The sequence below is a fragment of the Zonotrichia albicollis genome, chromosome 1, assembly GCF_047830755.1.
Source record: "Zonotrichia albicollis isolate bZonAlb1 chromosome 1, bZonAlb1.hap1, whole genome shotgun sequence".
Taxonomy (NCBI): Eukaryota; Metazoa; Chordata; class Aves; order Passeriformes; family Passerellidae; genus Zonotrichia; species Zonotrichia albicollis.
Genome location: NC_133819.1, coordinates 14,794,878 through 14,808,135, shown reverse-complemented (window position 1 = coordinate 14,808,135; position 13,258 = coordinate 14,794,878). Strand labels below are relative to the sequence as shown.

Here is a 13,258-nt window from a genome sequence, read left to right as displayed (position 1 = left end):
AAAAGAAAAATAAAATTTTAAATAGAATCTAAATCATGCAAACAAGACCTGGACACACCACTCATATGCCTAAGCAGTGTAAACTTTCAGACTTCTGATGTCACCACCCAAGTGTGTGAGAACTGCCTTGGTTTTATTCTGCATTTAGTCTTCAGAATTCTCCTTTCTCCTGCAGTTCTTTCTGAAGCAGCAGCTAAGACTGGCATGTTGGGATAATACTCTCAGTTGGCAGAGAGGTGTTTGATTTCTTCTGCAGTAGATGTTGCTGATTTTGCAACCCCAACAGGGTATTGAGAACCACCAAGGAATTACAGGAAATACAAAATGTAAACATTCACTCTTCATGTTGCATTGACAGAACTACAGCACCTGACCAGCTCTTGTGTAAGAAAATCTGTGATCCTAACAATATTTAGATTGTTATGACTGCCTGGTATAACTCTGACCCCAAAATTTGGGATGCCTAGGATGAGGAGACATGAGAGTGAGGACTTGCTTTTACAGAATAAACACATCAAATTGCTTATAAAATAATTTGCTGGTTTGGAATGTACTTACCATATACAGATGTACACATTCCATAAACATGGAAGATAAATATTTAGCAGGAAATAATTTTAAGACCTAGCAGAGCTGTAATAACCAAGGAGAGACCATATTTATCATAGGTTTTCTAGTAACTCAAGAGCATGCAAACTCGCTGAGAAAATGTGAGGTTCATGAGAAGGACACAGCATTTAACCAGATCTCACAACTGCAGCATATTTTTCATTAATAGTGCTGCCATTTTACATCATCACAATACATTATAAAAAATTCTAAAAATTTTTCAGACAAAGTGTTATACTGAAAACACAAACAAGAAAAGACAACATCGATGTATGGAGTTTTAAGCGATTTACTAAATTCTCATTTTTTTAAATCAGTATCAAAAGACTGAAATCCACACATACAAAGAAACTTAAGGCAGCATTTGTGGAGTGACATAAAGCACTAGAATCCACTAAGTAGGAAATAACAAAGAAAAGTGAAGGGTTCCCTTTAGCTAAAGCAATAATCTCTGCAAGGACAATGAGTTCTACAGTTTTGATATTGATTCCTGTTACAAGCTCAGAGCCTCAGGTGTTCAAAGACAAAATAACCTATACCTGCACATACCAACAAAGCATGGCAAGGTTTAACCTAAACAGCAACACTAAATCTAACCAAAAGTGCATAATACAGTTATATTTATTGCACAAATAAAGAACCAACATTGCTACTGCTATAGCACTCACAATGCTTGAGCTAGCTTTGTAGTTTACTATGAACAGAGTTAGTGCTCCAATAAGCCAACAGATGCTTAAAAGTGAAATAACTTTAGTGTTTTGTTACATTATTTTAATAAGCACAAGATAAGTAAAACACTCCCAAGTGAATGGATGTTGCAGAACTGAGAATAAAATTTGGTAGTTCATGTACAGACAGAAAGAGATCAGCTGTCACTGCAGAAAGTCTGAGCCTGCCTTTGTACTGGCTTCAGCACATTTGCACTCACATGACAACTGCTTCCCCACAGTGGTGAGGTTTAACCAGCTCTCAGTTTGTCTCCTTGTTAAATCAGAAGCTGAGCTGTGATACTTGCTGAAAGGACTCTAGTGCTGCTTTGCTTTCTCGCTGAGGAAATATCCACTCTGCCAGAGCTCCTGCTACCCCAACCACAGCAGCACGCTGAGCTACATGCAGCAAAACTGCCTGCCAGCAAAACTAAAATCTAAACAACTTCCAGCAAACTGTGCCTAAATCACAAAGGATGAAACAAACAGCATTCCTTGCAACAGCTCTAACCCATTTAGGTGGGCAGTTCCAACACATTTCTTGCTATGAAACAGAACTGTTTATTTCAGAAATAGATTTTCACATTACTGACACTGGTATACATTATTTATGGAAATCTTCCATGCACTTTCCATTTGAGTAACTGAAGGAATCAAATGAACAAATATGTATTTTGAAGTAATTTATCTTGAATTTAAGTACATTTCAAAAGTTAGGATATGGGCACAGGTGATCTGTACTTAAACGGTGCCTTTGATACTATCACAAGCCACAGGAGTGAACTTCTCTAACAAACAATCTCACCTTGAAGGGAAAAGGAACTGTAACATGAAATTCAAGTTTTACTAAGCATATTTAACAACAAAGCAAAGCAACAGTATATGGAGCTCATCAACAAAGCACTGCTAACAACTCAGGAACACTGAGCTCTATGCATTGTAGCAGCTTAAATAATTTGCATTGGTGATACAAACAAGTGTTGGTAAACTGACAAGTCTTTAATGGGAACATTTGACATTTCTGCCCCATTTCTCACAATAGAAACTTCAAGTAAATCTTTTTTCTCAGATGTATAAGAGGTTTTTTGTTTGTTTTATTCATTATAAATTTTGTTTGTTTTATTCATTATAAAGGATGATGTGGAAATAAAGTTTTGTGTTTCTGGGCTCAGGACAAGTCTCCACTTTTAAAATACATGAATTGGTCTGTGATGTCCAAGTAGAATCAGAGGGAGACAGAGTCCCCACTTCCTACTCCACACTGTCCAGCAGAACTCACCGCCCTCTAGACCAGGCAGTGTCCCCTGGCCAGAGAGAGGTGGCCAGAGCAGGAAGGCTTCCCTGCTTGGGTGACACCACCCTGCTGCCCTTTGCTCTGCCCCACCCCAGCTCAGCTCAAAAAGCCTTGCAGAACAGCTTCAGGTCAGTTCCCTGATCTCTACAGGACTCCCACCTGCACAGGAGCTGCTCTGTCTCCTCCTGCATTTGCAGTATTCACCATTGTTTATCAGAAACTAGGTTGGGCTTGCCTTCCCTCAAACAAAATCCTGGTTTTACATAACCATAAGCAGGCTTTCTATGCCTAAGACTTGGTGTGATCCTGAAGACAGAGATCAGGCAAGGCTGTCCTCTGCAACAAAACTGACCCATTCAAGATTACACACTGCCTGGTGGGACAGCCCCTTCTACACCATGTGCCTTACCAGCATCTTCTTAGGGTGCAGTGTTTGCTTCCTAACACTAAAGCTTTTTAAAACATAGACCACAACTCCATATTTACACACTACTGCTCCTTGGAAATCCTCCCCAAACTCAAATTTGTCCCAATACACTAATCCCTCTGGCATATCACCCCAGTTTGCTCTCCATTTCATTGGGAGCATCTCTTATCACACAGGGGGCACATGAGCAAATCGTTCATTCTCTCACTGCACACACCAAGGGGTTTTTTGGAAACAGTTCTTGCTGTAGTTCAAGGATACCAGTGGTGTAAATTTAGGTCACAGAGTATTCTTTTCATTGCTGAATTTGTTCAATACCTTCTCCAGCTACTTAAAGGCTTTCTTTGCCTCAGAATAAAATTCTCTAACCTTCTGAACTGGCTGAGTGACTTCTATTTAATTTTAAGCTGATACATGGCATGGCTCAAGGCTCTGTCCTAGCCTAATTGTGGCTGAAACAAATGTAACACCTCCAAGTTATTTGCAGCAGTTGTCCCCATTCTTACAGAGATAGCACAGATCTGTCAGTTTGAAGAAACAGAAAAAAGATTCTTCTTGGTTTGTGTTAGCAACATCTTCAGCCAGACAAAGGAACTGGGTGGGCTAAGGGAGAAAAGACTGGGAAGCAACCAATACTGAAAGCTGGCAAAGACCTGAAGTGAAGCATTTCAGACAACCTCAATGCAATCAAATTCAGAACAGCAGCATTTAAAAACATTCTGCTATCCTAGTATCCTTTAGCCCCTCATATATGTTATTTGCAGTTGTCCCAAAAGACTGTCTGAAATAGAAGAACCTTCCTTAAATTAAAGCTGCCTCAGAACAAAACTACTTTCTAGTGCTCCTACTGTCCTTGGCTTTGAAGAAGCTTTTTTGTTGTTGTGATAGATGTAACACCTATGTTACAGCTTTTGCTTTTCTTATTAACTAAATCAGTAACACATTCTTCTTAAACCTCCATAAATAAATAGGATTGGTTTTGCCCTTTTAAGGGATTCCATTCCCTTCCTTTCTCTAGGGAATGAAGCCAGAGGATGTCAGGGTGGCAGCAGTTGGAGCCTCAGCCACACAGAAGGAACAGAATCCAGGCAGAATGAGACCATGGCACAAGCAGCTCAAGTTCAAATGTACCAGTGACTGAAAGACACCTCCGAATAACCCACTTTGTTCACTTTGCTGTCTTGAACATCCATTGCTTCCCCTTTTCATCAATCCTCAGCGTCACCAGGATTGCTCATCTTTGATGAGCACCCCAAGTCCTTGCTGATTGCCACAGGTCCTGCTGTGTGCCCAAGAAAAGGTTGGGGGAGGTGGGAGCCACTAAAGCCCAGGACAAATGAGGAAGACCAGACCAGGTTCTGTGAGTAGAAATACAGATATTAAAGAGAAAGGGAAAAAAACCCTGACTGCCTTCTTATACTTAAATCAGGTTTGTTTTTTTAACAACTTGTGTTGTTGGATCCTGGATCCTTGCACCAACTGAGGCTGTCTCATCTTTCACCAGGCAATCCCAAATTTAAGAACAAGAATGTCACTACTGCTAATGGAACTGCCTAGTACACTGACTTGCAGTAGCCGCAAATGCCAGCGCACAGGGTAAACCTCAAATCCAGCAGCACAGCTCAGAACAAGACAAATTCACTATAAGACAACTGAGTTTTATTTACATGTTCTCATATTTACTTTCCTTCACCATTTAATTGCATGATATGTTCTTGATATGTTACCTGCCCCCTGTTTCAGTGCAACTTTTTCAGCTATCATGCTCTGACAGTTTTCAGGTCTCCATCAGGAAAACCATCCACCAAGTACCAGAATTGAGGCCCCTGAGCTCACCCCCATGCTGGCAGTGCACAGAGTGAATTCACAGACTGCTGCTCCTTTAACACTGCCAAAAATGAAGCTCCTCCAGCTACTCCTTCCTCTCTGGATACAGCAAGGAGAGCTTATGCTGCAGGAATCTGTGACAAGAACACAGGCAATTTCAATATCACAGTCTGTAAATATTAACACTAAAACTGAGTTCACTCCAGAGGCTTACAGTAGACACGTTTTCTGCCAAAGACTACTCTTGGATCAGGGAGCTTGCCCAGAGGAAGGCCAAGCATCATGCTCTTATGTCAGGTGTTGGCCTAGGAATCCATTTTGAAAATCTGAGAGATTTGTAATCTCAACTTTTTATTAGGTTATCCCTTATAACTCTCATTTGAGCTATTCATTTTGATAGTTATTCAATTTCCCACTTTTGTTTTTTTGTCACTTTGATAGGTTAACTTTTCTTGAAACTTCATAAATTAGGGAGTTCTTACTCCTGAGATGAATTTAATTCCCCTCACCCTTACTAGAGATTTCCCATTTGCTTAGGTCATAAAACTCCTATTAGAAAACTATGTTTCTGGAATAGGGCTGTAGCCCTTCTTCAACTGAATTTAGACAGTATTCTTTTACTAAACAGGAAAGAAACATATTTTATTATCTAACTTTAAAATGCTTGTTTGTTGGGGTTGTTCGTTGCTTGATTGTTTTGATTGGGGTTTTTTTTAATAATTGGCAAGAACCAAAAACTGAATACAGCAGAATACTGCAGATGAGAAATCTCAGTCCCCTGCAGGATCTAGTAGAAACTATGATTAAAATATTATTATCCATTTTAAAGATTAATTCAGTATGTTCTTCTCTTCCACTGCAGAAAGCTGGGTCACACTCATCATGAGCCTTAATAGACTTTTCAGCAGTTGTCAAAGCTACTGCATCTGAAACATCATTTTTAGCCAGAGGCATCCAGCTATTCCTAGATGTTATTTAAATCCACATGACTGGAGGGCTTTCTGTGAGACTGTCTAAAGTAATTTGTTTTGTAACTGTCCTCCCTTCCCAACATATACCCTCACAATTTCTAACGTACAAGAACAGAGTGTTATTCCCAAGCATGTGCACATTTATAGTTAATTCTATTACTCTGAAGATTTTTAATGTCACAGTATTAGCTCAGCTAGTGTGCTATTTCCAGAAATCTCTGAACCATTCTTAGTTCTAATGAAATCCAGATTATTAAGAACCATATAACAAAAAGATTCTATTCTTTTTCTGGTTTATAGTATTACATGACCATGTTTTTACATCGCTTTATTTCACAAGATTCGGAGGGCAATATTTGTGCCAAATACACCGAGGATTAAAAAAAAACAAAAAAAAAACAAACCCAAACTGAGCAAGAGTAGGATTTTTCCTACTTTTAACCTGCTTTTCATTTAAGCAAATGTTACAATGTTAAGATCTTTCTATGGTTTTCTCTTACTGCTCAAGACAACTTTCAACAGATTATTTTTCTTCAAAGCACTTTTGTGGTCTGAGTGTTCTTTAATTCATTTGTAAGTACTTTATAACCAGCTTCATCAAGACCTTTGAGAGACTAATCTTCAATCACGCTTAATTACTCACAAGCATAACATCTTCAAATATATAGTTACACAAACTAGCTTAATCTTTTGTTGAAATATTTAATCTATTCTACATCATTTAAAGATAAAACCAAAGGATTCTGAATCTAAGAGTCAATTGCTCATTTTCTTCTCTTAACCTTATATTTGTTGGCTGGTAGTCAAAATTTACTAGTTTCAAGAAGGAATTAAAAAGTATATTCCACCCAAATGAATAATAAGAAATAATTTTCAAGGAAAATTTCTAACATCAATATGTGATCACTTTCAGATCACAAATTACAAACCAAAGGCAACGTTTCATTTTGGAAGTGGCTACTAATACAACAGAACTCAGACTTTGTTTAGAATCACTAAAATAACATGCATTATTAAACAAATACTAAAAGCCAGTCCCTTATGCCTCCTAATGCACCTCAGGTAATGGCTCTGGATTACCTTTGTGACTTATTCTAATTGGATTAAAGGCAATTTGCTATTTAATTCAAATCCTAACTCAATCTATTTTTGTGAAACACAATTTCTTCCAAGTCAAAACTTTTTGCACAGCACAAGTCATAGAATGAAGTACTCATGACATTATTCCCCAAAATTATTTCAATTATCCATACAGAAGTAATAATTGCTTCTTGTAAAACCTGGTCTATCAGATTTTAAGACTTCTAATAAATCAAATAACTAATCAAATGCTAAACAGCTTTAAAAACCAATAGGTACAGATGATATGGTTACATTGAGACATGTTACAAAATTTAAGTTACCTAACACATCAGACTAACATATAGCATAATTCTCAAAGCTAACTCAACTCTTCAGTGCTTCAGATGCTTCTACTGAATTTCTAATTTTCATGTAAATATTTTCTCACAAGTATTATGAAAGCACTACCTATTAAGGTTGCTCCTTTCTAAGTGGAAGTGACTCAAGACACTGATTTTTGTACTGATGAAACAATAATGGAGAAACATGCTTTTTCATATATTTATGCACACAGTTTTGTGTGAAACAGTTTTTTAAATGGTCACAGCTTTTTATGTAGTATTGAACAAATGGCAGGGAAGACATACATAACATCCATATGACAAATACCCAGTTTTTTGAAGTGATTATGAGAATTAAATAGTATTAGAAACATCCTCAGACTACCAAGTGTCCCCAGACCTGTCACTTCCCTACAAATTTCTATTTTCACTACAAAATTAATAAATACCAGAACAGAATTCTGGAGAAACTGTGCCATCCTCAAAAATACCACAAAACTGTTGAAACTTTTGTTTTATACACTTGTTTGTATAACCACTTTGGAGGGTTATAAAAATAGACAACAGTTTCTCAACAAGATTTCTCCTTTTTCCTATGTAGGTTTTCTTTATGACACCAAAATCACAGATGCCATTCTGCAGCCCTGCATAAAACCTTTGCTCAATTCAGCAGACACTAGATCTCCTTTGACATCTAAATAAGATATATACATTCATTTTTCATGTTCTTGAGTACATTTTTTTCCTCTTCACAATCAGAAATTCCACAAAAATGCAATAAAAAACAAAGAGCAATATGTGAGTCCTCTGGTGGTTAATACCTCACATTAAAGGCCTGACAGAACAGATATTCAGGAAGATGGGAAAGCCCCAAGTTGTTGAAGTTTCTTTTTTAGGTCACTCACCTTAGGTAACTCCCACTCTGACCTGGAACCATCAGCACTGTAGTAGTATGGTCTACCTTGTTCATCTGCGTGTTTTATCCACTGCAGAGAGAAATGTGATGATAGAAAATGTAATCAGAGTGACAGTCACAACAGAAAATCTCTGAGACCTGAGATTTAAAGTTAATTTTTAATTAAGTGCCATCCCCTTCAGCTGTGTCTAATGCACAACCTCCATTAACTAACTATGGTTAGATTGCAGTAAGAGCAACAGTTTTCAGCATCCTGATGTTTTTCTTCTGTAATTCCTCAGAAAAAAGTCCAGCAATATCACACAAGAGACTCTGATAAATAGATTTTTTTTAAGATGCCATATCTCATTCTTATCAACATTATGTTGTCTGTTTAGGGAGGCACAATTTTTCCATCAGATCTGCATCAGGATCGTATATATAAAATTACAAAAAAGCAGCTCAACTAGCAACTGCTGATAATATGAGAGGTTTATGCACTCATTGAACAACTTTTTTAAAACATCAATGGAAACATGAGATGCAGTCCCTAGAGAAATCATGAAGACGACAATATAATTTCTGTAACCTCCCACAATCAAAGAAGTAAACCCACGACAACTGAGACTGGTCATGCAGAAAGAAAAGAATTGTAATGAGCAAAACTCAACAAGGTGATTGCAGAAAAACACAGAAACACTCACAGCAAGGCTCTTGGCTCAAGCAGGTTTCACAAGATTGCCTTTCTACAACTGTGGTAGGAAAGGCTATTTTTTATCAATCCCAATGGAATTAAAAAAGAAGGCTGCATATTTGCTAATACATAGGACTGTGCTTTACAGATGTTTGTCAGAAACTGATTAAAGAGAATAAAATTCTAAAATGGACAAAAAAATACAACTATTTTGAAAATTATTGCAAATAAGACTTGCCTAATTCTGCTCAAGAAGAGGTGGTGCTATAATACAACAAAGTACTGTTTCAGTGAACTTCAGAAGTTTAAAAAACTAAAAATGCAACTTCAGTGAACAACAAGAAAATGGACTGCTTTACAAATATAAACAAATATTGTGTTTTATCTTAAGTGGGAGAAATTTTTATGGCGTGCCCAGTAAGTTGTCAGTAGCAATTAGATAGCAAAGTAGGGCATAGATCTGCTGATATGGCTGTAGTTTAATTAAGAAGTTTGTCTACATCTGAAAGCAGTAGTGAAAAATATCTAATAAAGGAAATTATGAAAGCGGTAAAGCAACATTACATTCAGTTTGAAAACATCTATGTAGGCAAAAGCAGCTCTTGACAGAAGAAAAACTTTTTGGTATGAAGTTCAATCCTGAAGTATAACCAAAAGAAAGAGGGAGAGCAGGAACTAAAAAATAATACATGGTATGTTCATTCAATATAATCTGACACACAACTGGAAATAAAACTTCTTCTAAATAACAAAAACATACATAAGAAAAAAAGTTCACTTGCTAAAGCTTCATGCATATTAAAAAAAAAAAGGAGCTACTGGTGAGGTATGCTCTTCACTTTTGGAAATGTAGGTTTCATTTCTAGAAGTGAATTAGTGGAAAAGATTAAGAACACATGATGAGAAGAAGGAAAAAGTACCTTTTCATTAGTATAGTCATTGGTATATAAGGTTTGACCATGTTCATCCAACTCTTCTGACCAACCCTTTGGAGGAGAACCATACTGACTATCTGACTGGCTGTAACAAGAACTGTGGTCGTTTTCTTCTGATGAAAGATGCTACAAGTAGTCAGAAACATACAAGGCAGTTTTGAGAATGAAAGCGCTTTAAAATCTGAAAGATCAAAGATTATTTGACTAGAAAGAGAATAGTAATGAAAACAGGGAGTTCACATTTTTATATCTTATGAGAGAATGAGATGCATTTTTACAGTGCAGACAATTCCAAGTATTTTCAGAACTATCTTTTACTGATAATTTCCACAATATCAGATTACACTACTCAAATTTAACTCCAGGGGTTTTGTCTATCCGAATTTTATTCCTACAAATTTACATTACTGATGAAGAGAGTTAGCTTTAGTAATCTACATTGCCTTAAAAAAAAACCTGGGAGCCCTGCTACCTCAGCTTTCTACCACCATCCCTAATTTCATACCTAAATCCTTCTCCTTTTCTCAAATATATCTGGAAACACAGGAGTGATTAAGGGCAACTTGAAACTCCAGTTTCACCTTCTTAGATGGCAGCATTTTACAGTATTTGTCCACTGCATCTTAAAATACTATGAATTTCCACTCTCCTCCTTGGAACTGAACATGACAAAGAGCATTGCAAAAGCAAGGCTTTCCACAAGGCACAGCTAGCTGAGGTGAAAAATTGTTTCCTGAAGGTAGAAGTCAATTATTATCCTAGGAACAAGTTTGATGTGTAATGCAGAGAAAAGATTTTATACACACATCAAACTATTTCTGTACCCCCATAGACCTTGTTCATCCCCTTGCTAACACACTGTAGTCTTATTTTAAGCATCCACTCCATGCATCCAAAAGAAAAATCTCCCTCATTTCATCTCCTACAACATCTCTGTGCTGTGGTCTCCTGAGGAATTCTATGCAGATTTCCTTTCACAATGTCTTGGATCCTCAGCTAGCAGGAGGTAAAACATTAAAGACACCCTGCTACTCAGAAACTACAGAAATAAAATACTATGGTTCAATAACACTGGCATAAGGGTTTTGAGAAAAACTGCAAGGTAGGAGAGAGACACAATTTCAAATTTAAATAGGAAAAAACCTCTCCAAAAAAAATAAAGTCTTACAAAAAATATTAAATTATCAGAAACTCCCCAGTTTTTAAAATTCAGAGGGTTTAAAGGCTATATGTTTAGTGACATATCCAAATGATTTCTGTGTAGGTTTTTGGTGTTACTTTTCTGAGTACCTTAGCACCTGTGTGACACACACTCCTTTAACTGACATGACCCAGTTTACCAAGCACAGGAAAACCCACAGGAAAATTTCAGACCATTAATTAAGGAACATGAGAAAATGCACATGTCCTCTACAGCTTACAGAATGTGAGCATGTAAACTATGGATTAACCAATGCTACCTCTCTTGCACATGGGGCAATGTGAAATTCTCACCTGCCAATTCCTAACCACTGTGGGGAGGGGACGAGAGCAGAGGGAGCAAGGTGGGGGGAGTTCTTCAGTCCCATTTTTACACTTGCAGAATTAAGACTGAAGAGTTGCCAGGGGTGCTATTGGCCTCATTTGAACTACTGTTTCACAGGATAACTATATTGTATACATGTACTTAAGTTTACATGGTTTTAATAGTTAAATATTAATTGCATTGACATATGGTAAATCAATGTAGAAGACTTTGGACATTTTTATTATTACTATCTATAGAGATTATGACCTAATAATATAATGCATTGCTATTTGCCTCTTCCAAGCAACTCCTGATACTGAAGAAACACCCTACACAGGTAAAACTAAACAGAGGACCTAAAAATGAAAATTCTCCTAGAAGAGCCTCTGTTTTATATGAGGAATGTTAATGTGTCTATCTGCATGGCATCCATATAATAATAGTTTAAGTGCTGCACAGTTTAACTCATATCCTGTACATTTGCAGACATAAACTTCAACAGAATTCCTGAGTTATTACAAATTCTACCGAGCCAAGGCACTCCTTGTCCCTCAGCTGTCAGGAACAGCTGCTAAAGCTGCATCAACAGGGTTTAGAGAACACTGACTAAACCTCGTTCCTCAGCTTTCAATTTCACTTTCAACACTTTTTCAGCCTTAACTGCCTATATGTTTTTTTCATATTGTTCGTGCTTTATCTCAAGTCTCATCCACAGTTACACTATCCCACACTTAAATAAACCCATCTTAAGCAGACAGGTGCCTTATAAGAACTTTGTTGTGACATTAAAGAGAATTGCAGAAAAGGTCCTCCATAGCATTGCTTCTATTGTCGTTCTTGGCTTTCTTCTGTTTCTATAGAAAGTTCCGGGGGACAGAAACCAGTTCATCACCATGCATTTACTGGGAACAGCTACCTGTGTCCCTCCTATCACTTCACCTTTCTAGCTTTTAACATTGCTACTACTTGTGCAAGTGAAAATAATCAGGAAGAATACTAATTAAGGAAGCTACCATCCCTTTATTACCATTTGTTAATATTAAAACAAAAACCATGGAATGAAATCACATTCTGGACATGATTTAAATCTTGTTTTGAAATTCAGTTAAAACCCATTGCTTTTCTACAGCTGTTGGGTAATTTGTGGATGTCTCCTTCACATTATGATCTCCTATCCAGGTATTAAGGGTTTGTCTTCTCTGATATTGTGACATCTCATTCCTTTTACAGTTCAACTTAATTAAATCACTTCACTTGACAAATTCCACCTAGTTACTGTTAAACACTTCTTCCTCAGATACATCAACAAATCACTAATACATTTAATCTGTAATTCCAAAATCTTATACACCTTCTTACAGCCCCTATCCATAGGACTTCAGTGCTTCCCCACATCCCATCCATGTAACATATAACATCCATTTAACTCTCATGACCTACTACGTTTTCTTTGTGCCATGTCTGTGACCAGCTACTTTACCAAATAAGATACAATTCTGCCCCTTGTTAATCATCCAATAAAATTTGATTTCCTAATCACAGAGTTCAAAGACCAACTCTAAACTATGTCACGTTTCATATATTACTCATATATTATAATAGCTGATCTCTCTGCTCTCATTTTTACATCATCTTCCATTTTGCTATCTAATACAACACAAGCTCCTCTGAGGACAAATTAGTAGAAACTAGCTTTTAATCCTTCTGCATGTACTCTTTTATTATTAAAAGAGTATAACTCAGGCTAGCATAAAAGCCAACTTACAATTATTAAGATATATTAGCTCTAACTTTCCCTAATCCGACAAAATTTGAGACGTCCTACATTTTCCTGTAGCTCAGGCTTGGATCTCAATCTTTGCTTTATATGGATTAAATACCCAGAGGTTCCAAAAAGGAACATGAACAGTGGAGTGTGAAGCATGTTCCCAAATGCAGAACAGAAAAGAAACAAAAGGAAAGAGGGGTGGGGGGAAAGGCAGATTCAAA

The 13,258-nt window shown here is 37.0% G+C and overlaps 1 protein-coding gene across 9 annotated transcripts in view; it reads right to left on the bottom strand.

Moving 5' to 3' along the window:
• Window positions 1–13,258, bottom strand: part of ARHGAP12 (Rho GTPase activating protein 12) — a 75,123-nt gene that overhangs the window by 27,694 nt on the left and 34,171 nt on the right. For 5 of the 9 annotated variants that reach the window (XM_074529303.1, XM_074529381.1, XM_026796217.2 and 2 more), the window contains exons 4-5: window positions 9,748–9,888; window positions 8,144–8,224 (exon numbers count right to left, since the gene is read on the bottom strand). In XM_074529303.1, the coding sequence (XP_074385404.1) occupies window positions 8,144–8,224; window positions 9,748–9,888 (222 nt within the window). The remainder of the gene's footprint in view (window positions 1–8,143; window positions 8,225–9,747; window positions 9,889–13,258) is intronic. The other 4 variants (XM_074529626.1, XM_074529700.1, XM_074529754.1 and 1 more) reach the window with 1 other exon arrangement.